General features: G+C 39.1%; 1 protein-coding gene across 1 annotated transcript in view; it reads right to left on the minus strand.

The window, feature by feature from the left end:
* The window catches only part of LOC122671728 (DEAD-box ATP-dependent RNA helicase 15-like), a 34,597-nt gene extending 14,485 nt beyond the window's left edge, over nt 1–20,112 (minus strand). Inside the window, exons 1-8 of the mRNA XM_043869117.1 lie at nt 20,013–20,112; nt 19,798–19,914; nt 18,558–18,658; nt 17,811–17,983; nt 17,444–17,675; nt 17,130–17,248; nt 16,428–16,484; nt 16,157–16,341 (exon numbers count right to left, since the gene is read on the minus strand). Coding sequence (XP_043725052.1) covers nt 16,157–16,341; nt 16,428–16,484; nt 17,130–17,248; nt 17,444–17,675; nt 17,811–17,983; nt 18,558–18,658; nt 19,798–19,913 — 983 coding nt within the window. The 5' untranslated portion in view covers nt 19,914; nt 20,013–20,112. The remainder of the gene's footprint in view (nt 1–16,156; nt 16,342–16,427; nt 16,485–17,129; nt 17,249–17,443; nt 17,676–17,810; nt 17,984–18,557; nt 18,659–19,797; nt 19,915–20,012) is intronic.
* Nucleotides 20,113–20,326: the final 214 nt, after the last annotated feature.

Here is a 20,326-nt window from a genome sequence, read left to right on the forward strand (position 1 = left end):
ATAAGGTAGTGTATATGAGTATTTTGGAGTTTTGGCTTGGGGTTTCCAGAACAGGGAAGGGAACAAGATAAGAGAACTTAGATAGGAGAAGAAAGATAAGAGGGGAAGAGAGACTGAAAGGGAGAAGAATCTGAGAAAGAGAGATTCACCCAGGTTTTGGCTCTAATACCAGATAATGGGGGAGGGAAAGAAAGAAAGAGAATCCAGGAGGAAATCAGAATTGCAGGGGGGAAAAGAGAAGAAGAAGAGGGGGGCGATCAGAGTTGCAGGGAGACAAGAAAAGGAGAGGGGGGAAGGAGGGTGTACATGCACACAGCCTGAAACTCAATTCATTCTTTGGTTATTCAATTCTGTTCTCATTCCCCTCAAAATACATTCTTTTAAAAACTCAAAATCAAAAAAAGAAGAAGAAAATAACTCCTTAACAACTACTTCTACAGCAATAACTGCCCCCTAATGATTATTTCTACAACAATAACTGTCATATAACTCTAAAAATAAAAGATAAAACAAAAATAAATTAAATGCAGGGCTGGTAGGGCTTGGGCTTGGGCCTGAGATGGTATCTCTTGGAGTATCCAATTGGGCCTGGGCTAGGGCTAGTAGGAGCAGCCCCCAAATGTCCTGCATCATATATACTGGAATGAAGTCCACAGAATTACAATGGGATGCCTTTGTGGCAAAATACTTTAAGATGAGTGAAGCCAAACAAAGAGAACAAATTAATGTTGGTGAAATAAAATAAATAAAAAAGACATGAAATATAATAACACATCTAATACTTAGGGGTTACTGGTACAGAGTAAGGTGGGGGCGGGGGGAACAAAATTTAAAAATTCAAAGCTAATCCCGGATAGATCTGAAAAATATAAAGCTGACTTAAACGCAAATTTCTAGACTGTAAATTCCAAAATATAAGCCTCGTTGCCTTAGGAATAATCACATTCAAAGAAAACTTGCACTTCCACTTTCAAGTTTCACAACATTTTCCAGCGTTTTGTCATCTGTGGAGCTGCACTGCTACTTTCTAGTTCACTCATGTGGAGTGGGTGGGTTCAGCAACTGCCAGACAAGACAGCCGAGGTATTATCATCATATCATGAGTTGAAATCTCCAATCCTCCATGAGTGATGCAGCAAAATACACCACCTACAAAACATTGGCAGCTGATAACTATCTAATCCACCTCCGGACTAATCCTGAATGCAGTTACTGTTAATTTAACCAGCACTAATCAGAGAATCTTGCCGACTTTAGTTGTTGAACCATCTGTCTGTCTTTTCTAGATGGGGCATTACCTCCTCATTAAGTCCATACCAAGGCCATCTTTTAATACAAAAACAACTACTCAGCCTTATCCCAACTAAATGGGGTCAGCTACATGGTACCTTGCAACAACAAAATATATTAATAAAAAATAGAAAGAAAGAACAAAACAGCAATATTGAGACAACTCAGCATTTATTCTAACATGGGATCAGCTACATGGATCTTTGCCTCCAATCAGCTCTGTTCAAGGTAATGTAGTCCCAGGTTTGATAGTCAAACTAGGAGCCAAACCAGAATCTTTTACAAAAAGGTGAATCAGTTATAGGGTTAAAGCACGGTAAAAACTGGCTAAATTAGGGTTTTAGGGTTCGGCTGGTCAGAACCAGCCAATATTTGGACCGAGTTCTCCAATGGGGCAGGGAAGTACTCGATCTAAATATGGGAAGATTCTCATGGCAGGTTTAGGCTGGGATGAATGTAGAACTTGGAAAAGAAAGGGGGAAAAGGTCTAGGGGTTTGAACTTGTTGATGATGAATAAACCTTGAGATCAGATTGCTTGACTGTAGAACAATAATGGAATGCAAAGAGAACCACAACAAACCACCCGGGCTTCCCACCGCAAGGTGTTAATCAGATTGAACACCGATTCCTTCGAACGATCCACCCGGGCTTCCGACCGCAAGGTGTTAGTCGGATCGAACACCGATTCCTTCAGCCTTGATCGAACACAAGACAAATTTTCAATGGAGAAGAAGAGAAGAGCAGCAAAAAACTTTTTATTAATAAAAAAAATTGTCCAATTCTTGCACCCCTTACAACCTTATATAAAAGACTCAAAAATAGACTCCTACACTAAAAAGGAAAGGCCTAACCCGACCCAACTGACTAGGAAACTGAAATACTGAAGGAAATAGAGTCCACATGGCTGGACTTATAGAGTCCTAATCCTACCCAACTTACATTGCTTAAAAGAAAATAAAAGAAAACTACTAAAATATCACTTAAATTGAACCACTGGTTGGACCAGTTTGGACCCCGTTCAATTTAAAACAAAAGACTTCAAAAATAAAACTAAATATGGCAACTAAACTAACTAGTCCTGTATGCAACATTATTAGCCATAGTTTAGACCCACAAAAATAGCCTATTACATTGAAAACCCATGGGATCAAAGGCCCAAAATGTATATAATTACCCAACCATAGACTTATTCCCATTAAAATAAGCCTCTTTTGGTGATGCATCTGCATCACAAGGTCATACTTGAAACAAGGCCTAAGCTATGCATGTCTTTCCACAGTTCTCCCAGGATAATTTTAGGCCTACCCCTAGCTCCTTTAGTACCCTTCAATCTGAATCAAGCTACTCCTCCAAATTGTAGCATCTAAAGGCCTCTGTTGAACATGACCATGCCACCTCTGACAACTCTCTCAAAGATCATCTCAAATAGGATCAACTCCCAAATCAGCTCTAATATTATCATTCCTTATTTTGCCATACATCCATCTCAACATCCTCATCTTCGCAACACTTAGCTTACATATATGGTGCTTCTTAAATGCCCAAGATTTTGCACCATATACCATAGTAGGTCTTATAACAGTCCTATGAAATTTTCGTGTAAGCTTTAAAGGAATGTGACGATCACATAGCACCCCAAACGCATCTCTCCACTTCATCCATCCTATTTTAATCCTTTGGGTAACATCATAATGTAGCTCTAAATAGGAGAAGGATCCTATTAGAGGCCAAGCAACAGGATCTAAATACAGCTGCCGGTTTGGCTAGGCAGCTTGGGGCTGTTTAGGGCAAATTTAGGGTTTAGGCTAGGGTTAGGGATGAATGTAATATATGGTAATGATCAGCAAGCTAAGGGGATAAATTTGATATAAAAAAAATAGGATTTGATTAGGTTTTATAATTCTGCAGATTTAGGGTTAGGGTTTTGGGTTTTAGAACTTAGGGAAACTACCAAAACTAGGGTTTCAAGTGGGCTGTGAGGGCTGGGCTTGGGATCGAATGCATGGTTCGAGAACTCGCGAGATCTCGCCGAGTTTCTTGGTTTCGGGAGATAGCGAGTCGAGATGGCCTACGGTTCCTAAAACTGCAATTTCTCGGCGAGATCTCAGCGAGATCTCGAGATCTCGGCCAAGTCTCGATACACATTTCTCTGTTTTTTTTTAGTTGTAAATGTTAAACAACTTGGGATGCTCTACAGCCCCATAGATTAATTTTTTATTTTCACCCATTAAAAAAATTATTTTCTGTTTCAGATTTAATAAATATATTATAAAAATTTTAAAAATATATATACTATTAAGGAAAAATACTTGTTGCTTATGGAAAATTATGTACAACATATGTACATAATATTCAACTTGAAATGGTGTCAAATACATCATTACATTATATTTTTCTTATACTTTAAGGTATAAATATTTTTAAAAAAAATTCAAAATATTATTTTTAATTAAGAAATAAATACTAGAGTTAGGGGATAAATAAGAGATAGTTATTTCATAGTTCTAGTTGCTTGACATTACGTTTAAGAGTTATGAATAGCATACTTTAAGTCTTGAATACCTTACTTTAAGTGATCCATGGTTATTAATACATGTTTTTTTATGTAACAGTGTAAAATATAAGACATTTTGTACACAATGGCTAATATAGCATGGCAACATGGAGTCCCCTTGTCCGCAGAGAAAAAGAAGTCCAAATGCAATTATTATGGGAAGTTGCTATCTGGAGGAGCCACTAGGTTAAAGCAACACTAGTCTGGTACAGACAAGGATGTTGTCTCATGCCCAAATGTTCCTGTCCAAGTGAAAGTGGCAATGGCACAACACTTGAAAGGAGGAAGATTACAGAAAGCTGAGATGGAAAGAATGCAACAAGAGTTTGATGAGGCAGTACTAGAGAGGACTGGTGTAGAGGTTCGTGACGGAGATGATAATGACATTGGGCCTCCACCTGGTAAGTTTCAATCAGAGGTTGAATGGAGAATTTATCAGCAGACTTTGGCTGAGAGTAGACAAAGTTTTCATTTTGAGAATATAAGAACATATGAGCAAGCAAGAGGAGCTGGTGGATCTGGCTCAGCTGCACCAGTGCAAGAAGATGAGAGGAGAAAAAGCACTGGGACAAGAAATATACGACGACCCCAAACCCGACCACGAGTACAAGCTCCAGAGCCCATTTTTTAGCAGGATCCCACAACTTTTAGGCAACAAGATGCCTACCAGCCAACCATCCCGCAAATATTTGGTGGTAAACAAGAGGAAGCACGAAAAGCCTTCAGCAAGTTTATGCTTTACCATGGCATTCCAGCCAATGTAGCACAAAGAACATACTATAATGCATTCCTTGATGCTACAGGGAGGGCTGGTGCAGGATGGAAAGGACCTTCACCACATGAATTATATAATGTATATTTGCCTCAGGAGGTACAGGAGCTGAAAGATTACATTGATAGTTTGAAGCCAATGTGGGAGACATATGGGGTTACTCTTATGGCTGATGGATGGACTGGACCTACTAGACTATCCATCATAAATTTCATGGTGAGTTGCAATGGAAAGACTGTATTCTTAAAGTCCATCGATGCATCAAATAATGTAAAGGATGCATCATACTTGTATAAGGAGTTGAAGCAATTGGTGGAGGAGGTAGGACCAAGGAACGTTATCCAAATTGTGACGGATAACGGTTCCAACTTTAAAAAGGCTGAAGAGAAGTTGATGAATAAGAAGAGTAAGAGGATCTGGCTCTTTTGGACCCCATGTGCAGCCCATTCTATTGGTTTAATGTTGAAGGACATGGGGAAAAAGACTTTGGTGGCGAGTGTGGTAAATAGGGCAAGACAAGTGACAACTTTTGTGTACAACCATTCTTATGCTTTAGCCTTGTTGAGGGAGAAATGTAATGGAGATTTAGGGAGGCCTGGTGTCACTCGATTTGCCACCAATTACATTGCATTGAAGAGCTTTCAGACTAAGGCGATAGGTCTGAGGTCTATGTTTGCAAGTGATAAATGGTTTGGTTGGCAAAGTTCTAAGTCAGAAGATGCAAAAACAGCACAATAGACCATTGCAAGTGATGGATTTTGGAAGGACTTGGGGAAAGTGGTTGCCATATTAGAGCCAGTGGTTGATACAGAGAAGAAGCCTACCTTGGCCCACATTTATGCTGCCATCCAAAAAATGAAAGAAATGGTTAAAGTTGCTATACCTCGAAGTGCAAAGTCCTACACTAACATCATTGATGAGCGGTGGGAGAAGCACTTGAGTCATCCATTGCATAAAACTGGTGAGTTCAACATACTTTACACTTTAAATGTTACAATTTTTTTACATTTACATATTCAAAACCCAAAGGCATTAAGTTAGTAAAGTCACTACTAACAAATCATATTTGTGGTGTCTACTTTACCAGCATACTATTTGAATCCAAAGTATCACTACTCCCATGATCTTGGGCTAGACATAGAATTGTTAGAGGCAGTTCAAACTGTTACTGCGAAGTTATAGCTCAATCCAAAGACACAATCTGCTTACAATGATGAGGTGAGAGTATGGGACTTTGGTACTTTAGTAGTTAGTTTATGAATGTAATTACTAAATAGGAAATACTAATTCCTCAAATTGAAAATAGATCAAATACTTTAGAGAGGCCTCAGCAAGTTTCGATCGACAAGCTGCAGTAGAGGGTAGACAAAAGTCAGACCCTGGTAGGTGGCATGATATTACATATTCACATTTATGAATTATAATTTTCTCTCTTTAGAATGTACATATTCTTACTATTCTATATATGTAATGCAGCCGACTGGTGGGTGCTTTATGGTACAAGTTCACCCAACCTGAGGAAGGTAACAGTGAGAGTGCTCTCACAAACTTGTTCATCCTCCGGATATAAGCGCAATTGGAGTACATTCTCATTGATACATTCAAAGAGGCGGAACAGGTTGGGTAGCGAACGACTGGAGCAGCTTGTGTATGTGCACTACAATATGAGATTAAGGATGAGGCACATACGTGAAGGAATTGAGGCCAATGATAAAGAACCCATTGAACTGTCCAACATTTTCCAAGAGGACTCTGATGACGATGAGGATCCCCTATTCCAGTGGGTGAGGGATCGTGGTATACCTGATATGGATCAGCCTGGGGGTAGGCCTGACCCCACCATTGCGTCTGTAAGAGGCACTGATGTTGAGGATTATATGTTGTCGCAAGAGGGCCGTGCACATGCAGAGTCACCGAAACCTTTTGAGCCTGCTGTAGGAAGTCCTGCTAATGGTGGTGGTGGTGGTGGTGGTGGTGGTGGTGGTGGTGGTGGTGAGTAGCGGTTATTATGATGATCGTCATGAGGGGATGCGCGAGCAGTACCAACATGAGGTGGGAACGCAGGGGGACCCTGTGCGTTTCACCGATGAGTCTCAGTTTACGCATGCCACTCAAGATCAAGACCATGGTGGCCACCCTAAAACATACAAAAGAAAGAAGGGTCGCCAACACTCACATCAGTCAGATGCTCAAGATGATGACAGCAGTATGAACACAATGCTTGCAAGTTTCGGAAGCATGAGTATAGATACTACTAGTGAGCATCAGTCATGGCAATCATCTCAACATAATCATGGCTATGACTATGGCCAGGAGAGCACCGGTTCTGATTATAGTACCTATGGTCAGCATGGGCAGTCAGCAGCTGAGTATGACAGACAAAGCTCTGGGTCAAGTTTTGGGTACATATTCCCAGTCCCAAACCAGCCATACATGCCTCAAACTCAATATGACAGTAGCAATGGATCTTACACTTCATACCAACAGCCTCCCATGTACCCTAAGATAGGGAGATTGGTATATGTTGATCAAAAGACTTATATGGCAGTTGTGTCACACTATGTGCAACACTATAGCAATTCCATGACATGAGAATTCTTTGTGGATCAATATGGGGATGAATTTATTACTCACTCATATTTTATGTAACAAATTCAGTGAACATTGATGTAATGTACTCTTTTTATTTGAATGTTTTGATTGATAATTTGATATGTACAAATTAGAATGTTTTGATAGCTAAATTTGCTAAGTTTTACTAAATTATATGTAGAGTAGGTTGTTTTAGACTTTTAGTATGACTCGTCGCCTACCAACCAATGGTCCAAAGTAAAACTCATATTTGGACTTGTTTTTTGGCAAATTTGGGCATGCCATTGTGTTTAAATGGCCTAAAATAGGCTGGATACCAAATTTCAGACCCAAAATATGTGTAAAACCCACCGAGTTGGGGGTCCGAGTCCAAAAAAAAATTTGCACCAACTCGCCGAGATCTCGGCTCGACTCGGTTTCTGGCTTGGCCGAGATGCCACCGAGACCTGAGTCTTAGAACTTTGATCGAATGTACTAAACAGTAAGGGGGAGACTCGATAGTAATTTGGGCTGAATTGGATGGCTAATTAGGTCTGAACAAGTTTTTGACTATTTAGGGTTTAGTGGAGATGAAGGGGAATTAGGGTTTAGCTATTGAAGATGGGGCAGCAGGCTAGGTCGAGTGGGGACAATGGTGTGGGGAGGCTATGGCCTAAGTTTGATTGATTTCTGATGGAGAAACAGATCTGGACAGAATTCAGCAGTCTAGGGTTTATGAGAGTAAAACAAACAATTAAAGGGATTGAATGGAGAAGGAGAAGGAATGAAAAAACAGAATTGAACCTCAAACTCACCACTGGAATCCACCGGCAGCAACTTGGCAATTGAAGGAACCTCCTAATCGTCTCGATGCAAGGAGTCGCAGGAATCCACCTACCCTATCCACCTTGAAATCCACAAGGATGCACACTCAAGAGAGCAGTAACAGTAGCAGCAACAGTCGACAGCAGCAAAACAGATTTTTTAATTCAAATTTCAATGTGTGGGAGCCTCCCATGATTTAATATATTTATAATATAGCTTTATGCCAAGTCCTAATACAAATTAAAGTCTTCTCCTTCAATAATCGTGGAAGGGAAGGAATTAAAACTAAAACTAATAACTTAAAACCTTGAAAAGACCTAATTAACCCTACTAACTTAAGTTAAAAGACATCTAACTTAAAACAACTAATTTAAAAGAAGATTCCATACTAGCCAATAGGATATAAGGACCTACTAACCAAGAGGAACACTTCACTTAGACCAATTGAACCAATTGGGTGCAACCAATTCTAAACCGGTTCAATCTAAAAACAGGAAAATAAACTAAATATTGGGCTAATCCCGTATGCAACCAATATACCCCTAGTTTAGGCTCACTAAAGTGGCTTAATACATAAAAAAAGCCCTTGGGAACAAAGGCCCAACACGTATATAACCCAACCCTAGGCTTATCTCTAAAGAAATAAGCCCTATTTGGTGATGATTCTGCATCACATCATCGTCTATATCACTTTCTATGTACGATTGAGCCCAAATATCTAAAATAATCACTTTATGAAATCTCCTTCTCAGCAATATTCAAAACCTCATCAACCGTTCAAGTGTGACTAAATTTACACACCATATATTACGTCTTTGTTCTACTTATCGTAATATCTTTTGATTCCAAAGTAGATCTTCGTAACTCCCACTTGGCGTTAATCCCTGTCTTTTGTCTCATCTACCAGAACAATAACAGCAGCAAAAAACATACACCATGGAACTAAGGATGTCAACGGATATTCGAAAGTCCGTATTCGATCTGCGTTCGCATCCGTTTAGAAAAATCCGAATCCGTTCGAAAACTAATCGGATACAAATATGATAATCCCCCTATCCGACAAATTATTATCCGATTCATTTAACAATCCGACGGTAATAAAATGTCAAAAATATATGTGTTCGTCTATCTGATTACATTTTTTTATTTTTATAATTTTATAAGTTAAGATAATGTGATTCTTTTCTATATTTTCTATTGGTTTATGCATTGTGATACATGGCATCACATATCTACTAAAATAAATACAAGATAAAATCAAAAGTAGAAAACATAAGAAAATCAAAGACTAAGAAGAGTAGAAGAAAGGATAGTTGCTGAACTCTCATGTCTCAACCCTCAACAAAACGGTATAGATGTCAACGGCTAGGATATTCTCCGAATCCATCCGAAAACTAATAAGATATTACCCGAATCCGTCCTAATATGATAATGCCACTATCCGACGAAATTGGTCCGTTTACATCCTTGCATGGTTAAATCATCCATGATAAGTGCAAACAAATAAAGGCTTAAACCTGACCCTCGGTGTAACCAAACTATAATTGGGAATTCACTACCTTGACACCCCCCCCACAGTTCTTATGCTTGTCACTACACCATTATACACATCTTTAATAATGTCAACATATCCACATGACACCTTCTCTTCTCCTGTATTTGCCAAATTAACTCTATAGGAACTTTGTTGTAGGCTTTTTCCAAGTCGATAAAGACCATATGGAGATCCTTCATGCCCTCTCTATATGTTTCCAATAAGTCTCCTAAATAGGAAAATCTAGAAGCAAAACAAGCCACGTTGTGAAAGTAGTTTGACAAAACCTTTGCTCTAACACTAAACATATTCACGACACCTATTCAATCATCATTAATTGAAACCAAAGCTTAAAAAAGACAAGTAAAATACGAATTTCTATGACATAAAACATGTCCAACAGAATCAAAAATCTGCTAGGCTCTAAAAGATCCAAAACATAGCAAGAAAAATAGAAAAGAAAAAAAAACATTAGGAGAAAGTAGATTTCCAATACGAAGCAACCTATGGAGCTCTCCTAATCACAAAGAGCTCTTGAGGAATCCACCAAGAGTGATAACAAAAGGTCCCCCTTCTTCTAAATCGGGACAATCCATAGATAATAAGGTGGTTTGGCCATGTGTGATAAAGAATATGTTGTTGGAAAGTCACTTAAATTGAACCACCATTTCAAACTAGTTTTGGACCAGTTCAATTTAAAACATGAAAATAAACTAAGTATAGGGCGAATCCCGTATGCAACCTATGTACCCCTACTTTAAGCCCATAAAAGCGGCCTATTACATAGAAAACCCATGGGATGAAAGGCCCAACATGTATATAACCCAACCCTAGACTTCTTCCCATCAAAATAAGCCTCTTTTGGTGATGTAATTGCAACAGAGATACCGTGGGTGAGAGGATAATAGGCTGAGATAGGTGATCCTATCCCCCCCCCCTTCTATGTCCCTTTCTTCTTCTTTGTTGACCTTTGATGTTCTTCTTCATATGTAAACAGAAAATAGCAACAAAAAAAGAGTTTCAATTATTTAATTTTATTGCTTTTATTATATTGATCCTGCTGTAACAGATCCCTCAATGGTTTCCCCGGTTCGAGGTTGCTTTTGCATTATTGTTCCTTGTATTTGTCATAGTTTTCACTTTCCTATTACTACCAATTTTCCTCTAATAATAAATCTGGTTTTTCAGCCATTAGTTACTGACGCAAGGAAGAAGACCAATCTTCCTATAATCCTAACTCTCCTTCTCCCTGGTATTTATTGACATACTCTTTCCATTACCTTTTATTTCCCCCATGTCCCATACCTTATATTTGCTTCCAAGTGTGTCCTTAATTAACAAATAGTAACCCCCTTTGCATCCCTTCTACTTTACTTTCCTACTACTAGTCCCTTAGAAAATTCTGGTTATTATGAAAATGCCATTGCCTTTCAATTGCTTTAACTTTTCTCGATCAGGAGGGCCCAGAAGCGATCAGAAAAGGGTTTCAGGACCCCGGATCTGCATCAACCCATTGGCAAGAGAAGTATTCAACCCATTTGTTACTACAGTAGGTAAGTTCCCTCAATTGAGATCCCATTGTTCTCTTTCTTGTTTATTGGAGATTTTCTATTTGATCCTGGCTGGAATTAGACCTATTCTGGTTCTAGTCTTACATTCAGTCTCCACGACAATCAAACAACAAAAAGCATGGGTTATTGATCAAAAAGTGCATTTTTTCACATACTCCACTTTCTGGACAACCAAATACAACCTTAGCACCTGAGGTTCTAATACTGGAATTCAAGGGCCTGCATGATAACACTTCTGTTTCTCTATTTCTCTGTTTTTTGGTTCCTAGGAACAAAAAAAATAAGAGACATCCGTTTGTTAACACTGGTTCATTTTTTTTTATCCTGGGAATGAACCAGGACAAAAAAGTTGCTGAGAAATAGAAAAAAAGAAGCTCCAATTTGAAGCTTCTCGAAGAATTAAAAGGAAGAAATAAGGGGTAGTTACTCTTTAATGAGCACATACTTAATTTTATGGGGCAACGAAGTAATTTCATGTTCAAAATAAAACAACACCTCCAATGCAACTTCAACCACCACCACTACTGCCACCTCCACCACCACCACCACCACCTCCACCTCCACCACCTCCACCTCCACCTCTACCGCCACCACCAACACCTCCGCCTCCGCCTCCGCCTCCGCCACTACCACCGCCGCCACCATCACTGCTACCACTACCACACCACCTCCACCTCCACCTCCGCCTCCACCTCCACCTCCACCTCCGCCACCACCACCACCTCCGCCTCACCTCCACCTCCACCTCCACCAATTATTTGGGTACTTAATAATGTAGTCCTAGGTAGGAATAGTCCTACTAGGAGCCAGGTAATGGGGTCACACACTAGGGCTGGCTGATTGGGACAGCATAGGCTAAGTTAGGACAGAATTCGGGTTAAAACTAGGGGTTTAAGTTAGGGCTTTATGTAGTAATGATATGCAGGTTTTTAGGAAGCTAATGGTATAGGTTTAGTTAGGTTTAAATAAGAAATTAAAATTCCAGAATTTTAGGTTTAGGGTTTCGGGTTTTAGGTTTTAGAATCTAGGCTGAAACTAGGGTTTAGGATGGGAGTTCAGGGCTGGAATTCAGGTCGAGTTTTACTGGCAGTGAGAGGGTGGTTCGACTGAAATTTGGTTGGGTTTTGATGGCTGGTTAGGTCTAGACAGGTTTTTGGGTTTTTGGGTTTTAATGGTGATGGAGGGATTTAGGGTTTTAATGGATAGCTGAGGCTGCAACTGAGATCGAGTGGAGGAAATGGTATGGAGAGGTTATGGTCTAATTTGTAATGAATATGGATGAAGGATGAATGCTGGAATGTAATTAGAGAAGCTAGGGTTTTGGGGAAAATCGATTGGGAATGTAGGTTTAGGTTAGAGAACAAGAAGAAAAGGGTTATTTGCAGAATTCTGCAATCACTTACTTGTAATGGAAGAACTTCAATGGCAGCAACCTTGAAGGAACTTGATTGAAGAAGACGAAGGACCTCCTGATCTACAAGATGCAAGGAGTAGCCGGAGTCCACCAGCCCTCACCTTGATATTACTCACAAGGCAGTTCTCTGAAAAGAACAGCAACATCAGCCAAAAGCTAACAGCAGAAATGAAATTTTTAAATCATAAAACTTGTGGGTGGAACCTATCCCACGATCTATTAAATAAAGAGGCCAAAGGCCTATTCCTAAGTGATGCAGCTCCAAGAAGGAAGAAGAAGAAGAAGAAACCCTGAACCTAGGGTTTGACTAGGGAGCCGTAGGTTATGATTTATATTTTCCATACTTAGTTTATTTTCTTGTTTTTCGATTGAACCGGGTTAGAATTGGTTGCGTCCAATTGGTTCAATGGGTCTAATTTAAGTGAAGTGTTCCTATTGGTTAATAGGTTCTTATATCCTATTGGCTGCTATGGAATCTTCTTTAAATTAGTTGTTTTTAAGTTATATTCTTTTATTTTAAGTTAGTAGCGGTAGTTAGGACATTTTAAGTTTTAAATTAGTCCAATTAGATTTAAACCTCTCCCTTCCACGATTTTGTGAAGGAGAGGCCTTTAAGTTGTAATAGGATTTGGCCTTAGGCCTTTATTATAAGTAAAGGGATCGTGGGAGGCTCCCCCACATTGATATTTGAATTAAAACACTGTTTTCTGCTGCTGGCCGATTGCTGCTGCTGCTCCTTGCTCTTCAAGAGTGTTTGCATCCTGCGACTCTTTACGCCGTGACGGCTGGGAGGCTTTCCTTGTGAAGGTGGTTCTATCCTTCAGTGTTAGATTTGCTGCTGTGGATATCTGTTGTAAGTCTAAATTTAAATTTCTGTTCCATTCCTCTTTCCGCCCATTCGATCCCTCTTGTTTTCTAGTTGAATTTCTGAAACCCTAGATCATCTAGGTTATTTTAAACACTCATCCCTCATTAGAATCCAACCAGATTCAGTCCACAGCCCCCTCACACCCCTGCCTATACTCGATCTAAGTTGCTGCCCCTTCCCATCACCCTAAACCCTAATTCTCCATTAATCACCATAAACCTAAGAAACCCTAATTTCTGTTTAGGCATATTCAGCCATCAGAAATTCCCCATATTGCAGCCGAACCTTCCCCTTAATCCCTCTAACACTCGGCCTCAACCCCAGCCCCTGAATCCTACTTTAAACCCTAGTTTTTGTTGTTTTTCATAATTCTAAAACCCGAAACCCTAACCCTAATTTTTGCAGGAATTCAAAACTGTTTCAAATCCAGATATTTTTATATCATAATGACCCCCTAAACCTGCAGAATAAAACCATATAAACCCCATTCCCAAATTCCCATTCTAAACCCTAATTTTGCCCTAATCAGCCCCAAACAACAGGCTTGACCAGACCTTGCTTTTACTTGGCTCCTAGTAGGATTATTTCCTATTCTAGGACTACATTACTAAGTCTATTACAAATCAACTCTCACTTAAATCGTGGAGAGGTGGACCAATTTTAGAACAATTTAAAAACTCAAAAGAAAAGACTCTTCTACCCCTAATGACTTAAAAACAACTTAAACTACTTAAAATAAAGAAGATTCCCTAGTAGCCAATAGGATATAAGAACCTCTTAGCCAATAGGATCACTTCACTTAAAATAAAAGAAGATTCCCTAGTAGCCAATAGGATATAAGAACCTCTTAGCCAATAGGATCACTTCACTTAAATTAGACCAATTGAACCAATTGGATGCAACCAATTTAACCCGGTTCAAATAAAACACAAAATAAAAACTAAGTATGGAAACAAACTAAGCTAAACTAAGGCTGCTACTGAAACCCTAGGTTTAGGGTGGCTTCTTCAATTCGAGGAGGCTAGGATCTGCATCACTTAACTTAATGGCATTTTTGAAATTTTATAAAAGTTTTAGAGCATAAATGATTGTGCATAACAAATGTGTTTTTGTTTCTTTTCTGGCCAAGAAATAGAAATTATTATGCATTACCAAACATGTTTTTTTGCCCAGAAATTTGGCCAAGTAATAGAAATACAAAAAGTCACTTCTGGAATAGAACCATGGCCCAGAAACAGAAGTGTTATCATGCAGGCCCCAAGTCACACAGTCACCAAGTGCCTTGCTTGGTTCAACTTAGATGGTTTGTGAACCCTGAATATTCTAAAAATAAAAGAAATTCCGACACCAACAGCACATTTTGCTGAACATGTGTGCAAGTAGCCGGTATATTAGAGAATTATGCATGTATTGACGCAAATACACTACCTTGGACCAACCCAAACCCATTTGGGTATCCAAACGAAGATGATTAGGGTCCAAATCTAGGATTCAGTCTAGTAGGATATTAGTAGTCTATTTTTTTATTTGGATTTATCTTTTAATCATTTGTTTTATTTTGAATACAGTATAAGCAGTGATAAAGTTTCATTATGTTTCAGTGTTAAAATTAGAATATAAGTGTTTGGTTCCTTTTATTTATACCATGTAATCATGCAATTAAAACTCAGATTGAATAGAATAGTTATGGTTGAGTAGCCTGTGTGGTTGTGCGTGTGAACACTCTTCTCCCCCCCTTGGCACCTTCTTCTTCTTATGCAATTACCCCTCTCCCTTGCAACTTCTTTCCTACCGATCCCTCCATCACGTATGGCCAGAGGGAAACTGTTTAAACCATAGTTCGAGAGCTCAGTCGAGATCTCCTTTTTTTGAGAAGTCAAGTCAAGTTGCCATACGAGTTAAAAAAAAGTACACTTTCTTGATCGAGATCTCGGGTAACTCTACTCCAGATCTCTGGTCGACCTAGATCTCGACCCATCTACCTCTTTAAAATTCACCTAACTCGACAAAACTCGACAGAACTCGATCGAGTTTTGTCCAAAGGCTGTTTTCTTCTCCATTTGAAGGCTATGAGTCATTTTGGCTCTGGATTTGAAGTTGTAAACTGCGGGGAGAGTTGATTCAGCTACACATTTGATAGGGGATTTGGCATATGTTGATGACAACACTTATATGAATGCTATGTCAAACTATGTGCAACACAACAACAACACTATAACATGGGAATTCTATGCGTATAGTTTTGGGACTGAATTCATTACTCAATCACATTTTATGTAATGTAACATTGTTAAACAGATTGATGTATTGTACACTTCAAAATTTCTAAAGCTCTTTTAAGTTATTTAGCTACTAATTGAATGTTTTGCTGGCTCTAGTGCTTTCTATTACTAAATTATGTGTAGAGTAGGGTATTTTAGTGCGTCGTCGCCTACCAACTTAGGGTCCGAAGTTAAACTCCTATTTGGACTTTGTTTTTATAAAATCTGATAATGCCATTGTGTTTAAATGGCCTAAAATAGGCTGAATACCAAGTTTCAAACCCAAACTAGGTCTAAAACCCACTAAGTTGAGGTTTCGAGTTGAAAAAAAAATGCACCAACTCGACCGAGATCTCGATTTTTCCCAGGGTCAAGTTTCGAGTTTTAGCACCTTGGTTTAGACATTGACATCAGCACTAGCTAACAAAATAGTCTAACATGAAATCAAGTGCATTGAACTAATTGTATGCAAAAGAATGTATGACTGTTCCTAACCTTTCCTCCTGCGACATTCCAGAGTGGATGCAGATAGATGGAAAATTGCACTCCACCAGTAACTTGTTGAGCTCAGCTGCCCTACTCACGCTTTTGACAAAGATCACAACTTGATTGAAGTCCAAGGCATCAAGTAGGTCATTCAACTTGCGGTTTTTCTCCAGCTCACTCAATTTAATGTAATGCTACAAGGAATAGCAGGGTGATACATGAGTTTATAGAATCTAGCTTAAACCAAATCAGAAAGCAGGATTTGCGTGACATAAAATACCTGTACAAGACCATGGAGGGTCAGCTTGGCCTCATCATCAACGTAAATTTCCATAGGCTGAAAGGGAACAAATGTCACATGAAAGCAGATTAGGAGCCCTAATGAAACTAATTCAATCCAGTACAGAATGGAGAAACAATTCCCGGCCCAAGATTCCATTCCTCCCGATTAGCAATAAGCGACCCCTAGTAGAAAGTATTTTCAGGCAATGACCTGTAAATAAGTGTAAACCCTGCCACTTCCAGTATACAGGCAACTCAAACTGCACTCAGATAAGAACACCAACCACCCCCATCACCCCACAATAAGGGGGGGAATGAAAGAAGAGCAGTAGAGAGAGCAGAAATGGGAGGACGAGAAGTGCTAGCCTAAGAAATCAGCAGTGGCCACAGCAAGAACTAAAAAAAAAATGGGCAGGAAATCATGAGCCCAGGAAAACCAACGCACAAACTATGGTTTCAATAACCTTAAGTACTAAAAGGCTCAATCCAGTGATTCCCACTCTCTGGCAATACTCTATCAAGCTTCAAGCTCCAAGCTCCAAACTACACTTCGCCAGAGGACCACTATAGCTAGGCATGGATAAGCATGGCAGCTGCAAGATCATATTAATCACTATTCCTGGCATATATCTTGCAGAAAACTGGCAGTAAGAAAAGTACTGACTTCTAAATTTGAGTAATACTGGTCACAGGACATTACATCTTGCATAAATCTCTTGCAAACAGGGCGAATCTCCTTGCTGAGTGTTGCCGAAAACATCATAACTTGCTTGTCATGTGGGGTCATCTTGAAAATCTCTTGGACATCTCTCCGCATGTCTGCAAAACATACACATCCAAGAAAAGAGACGGGAAGCATAAGCATGGAAACAAACTAGAAGCTGAGATACAAAGTCCAAAGATAAAGATGAAGATGGTGATGACAACAACAGTCACAATGAAAGAAGTAAAGAAAGAAGAGTAGTGAAGGAACTTAGAACCTTTATGAAAATTGAAGATGATATAAGAACATACCAAGTGACTCGAGCATCTTGTCACATTCATCAAGAATAAAATGTCGGACATTCTTCAATGAGAGGTCCTTCTCTCTTGCTAGTGCCAATATCCTCCCAGGTGTTCCAACAACGATATGAGGGCACTCATTCTTCAGTAAATCTTTGTGAGTTTTGATGTTGACGCCACCATAGAAGACAGCAACCTTGATATCTGGCAAGTAGGTACTGAATCTCTCGAACTCGTGACAAATCTGCAATCAATAGTTGGCAATTACTTTTGCATCAAGTATAACATAGCCATCAAAGAAGTTGTACAGAAACCAAAATTTGGGGTCAATCTCGAGACAATAAGCCACAACATGAAGACCATAGTCTCAGAGACACACCTGGTATGCTAACTCCCTCGTATGGCATAAAACAAGGGCAGCAACTTGACCTGCAACAGGCTCAATTTGCTGCAAAGTTGATAGAACAAAGACAGCTGTTTTCCCCATTCCAGATTTTGCTTGGCAGATGACATCCATTCCCAAGATGGCCTGAGGGATGCACTCATGTTGCACTGATGAAGAACCAAATAAAATTGGAGCGAAGGAACTCTCAGTAACTATAAAAGACCTTCCGGGTCCTTTTAATTGAATGGTTTACCAAACCAGTTTTCTGTCTCAAAATAGTAGTATGGAAGTAGTATGTTACCTGAAAAAGAATCAAGCAAAATCCTTAAGAACAGGGGAACACATGCAAGCAAATGTATAAAGCAAAAGATGCCTTGTTTCTGACATTAAATTCAAGATTGAAATACGTCATTGACATTAACTGTCAGACTCATTGAACACCCCCCTTCCCCAAAAAATGCTTTAGGAACTCAGCGAGTACCGAATATTTTGCCTCACAAACATTTAGAAAATTACTTCGTCATCTAAATAACCTTATCAGTGCACATAATAGATCAAAATCGTTCAGGTGTACATGCACGAAGTCATGTCAATTGGCCACAATGATTGAAAACTCATGTTATCATTTACAAAAAAAATTCAGTGCATCCTGAACTTCATAGAAAAAGAGAGCAGAGATTCATTATGCATTCAAATAAATCCAACTTCTGTAAGCAACAAGATGAATCTAGGAGTTTTTGCCTTCTGAAGGATGCTCGAATCCTGAGTCAACAATTGCTCGCAGAAGTTCTGGCTTCAAAAGAAAATCTCTGAATCCCGAGCTGTGAATTCCGACATAGCCCCTATACCATAAAAGATGGGAAGACAATAAGGATTAGATGATTGCATCAACAATAGTATCTCAAGCATCAAAGCAAAACCTAACTTGAACAATCTCTCTTCCTAGAGCAAGTCCAAGCATTCATACCCAACATGCAAATGTGCTAATTTACTAGATGATAACCAAAGCTGCAGTCTCAAACTTCAAAATCACATAACACAACACTCATGCCCCATCTGGATACTCAGACGAGGGCAACAATAAAAACAGAGGCCTTAGACTGAAATAAAATGAGAAAATGACACATCACACAAAATGAAAATAATAAAACTGAAGGGGGGAAACTTGTAGGGAATCACCAAACAAAAATAGAGGAAGGAACATAGACCAGATGTTGGTCTACCAAATAAAAATCATGAGAAAACCTGCTGGGAACTATCAAACAATCAAGCAATCTAAGAATAAAAACAGAATTGAAATAGAGTATCAATGTAAACACCAAATCCTTCTTTTTCATTTCTTTCTATTTTTTTGGGTAGGGGGAGGAGTGTTGGTGTTTAATAATTTCCATAACGACTAGCATAACAATCCAATAGTTCAATAAATCCTACAATTACTGATTAATCAATTGATCCTACCGGGACCAGAGACTATCAGCAAATCCCAATTACACTATTGAACCAACGTGAGGAAGCCACAAAAATAGTATGGAGTATATACCCATTTTCTAAAACAGATTTCTCAACAATACATCCATAGTATGGTTGAAAAGTAAATTAAGGTACTTGACCACCTCATGGACAAAAATATGCAAACTTGAGGAAGAAAAACTTGCTTTACTAAAAAGAATATTCCCAATGGAGTTCAAAACTTCAGATACATGTGAGTTAGACCAAAAAGGCACAATGATAAACCTAGAAAACAATTGACTGGCAATAAAACTAAAAACATCGGTTTGAAAAAGCTAAAAACAGCATCTTTAGTCGCAGAAAACAAGTAGCATAACATCCTTGAGTCTAACGAAATTCGTAATACCCAATCCCTATAATAAATACAACCCGCGACGAAATGAAAAACAAAAAAAAGAAATTAACAATTAATGAACGGCAATGACCTGAAATCCCACAAAAAGAAAGGAAAGAGCAAAGAAAAAAGAATTACTTCTTCGCTGTTTCACCGGCGCCCTTGGCCGCGACGGAATCCTGGGCCTTGTCCTCTTCTTCTTCGTAGTCGAGAAGCTCTTCCTCGTAAGCATCGGTTTCCTTTATTTCTCCCATTCTGAACAAAAAGAAAATTAGGGTTTTATAGTTCCAAGCGACTGCAACAAATTAAGGCTAGGGTTTGCATGTCTGCGTAAAGCTTCCGCACGACTTTACCTTTGAATCCACGAGAAGGTTAGAATTAAAGGTTAGGGATTAAAGAGTCTGCAAGGAAAAAATAAAGAGAAAAAGAAAAGATAAAGACAGAAGAGGAAAATATCCCCACAGAGCAGGGCTTTTTTGAGTAAGAGATTTGGAGAAAGATGAGAGTAGGAGAGGGAGAGGGGAAGGTGACAGAGGGAGGAGAGAGGGAGAGACGGCGAGACGGTTAGGGCATCAGTAGTGACAGGAATAAAATGAATGTGTGATCAAAAGTACAAGTTTACCCTTCTCTTCCATGTTTATCATAATGGCAGGTTCCTTGGACAAAT

This window comes from Telopea speciosissima, chromosome 8 (assembly GCF_018873765.1).
Source record: "Telopea speciosissima isolate NSW1024214 ecotype Mountain lineage chromosome 8, Tspe_v1, whole genome shotgun sequence".
NCBI lineage: Eukaryota > Viridiplantae > Streptophyta > Magnoliopsida > Proteales > Proteaceae > Telopea > Telopea speciosissima.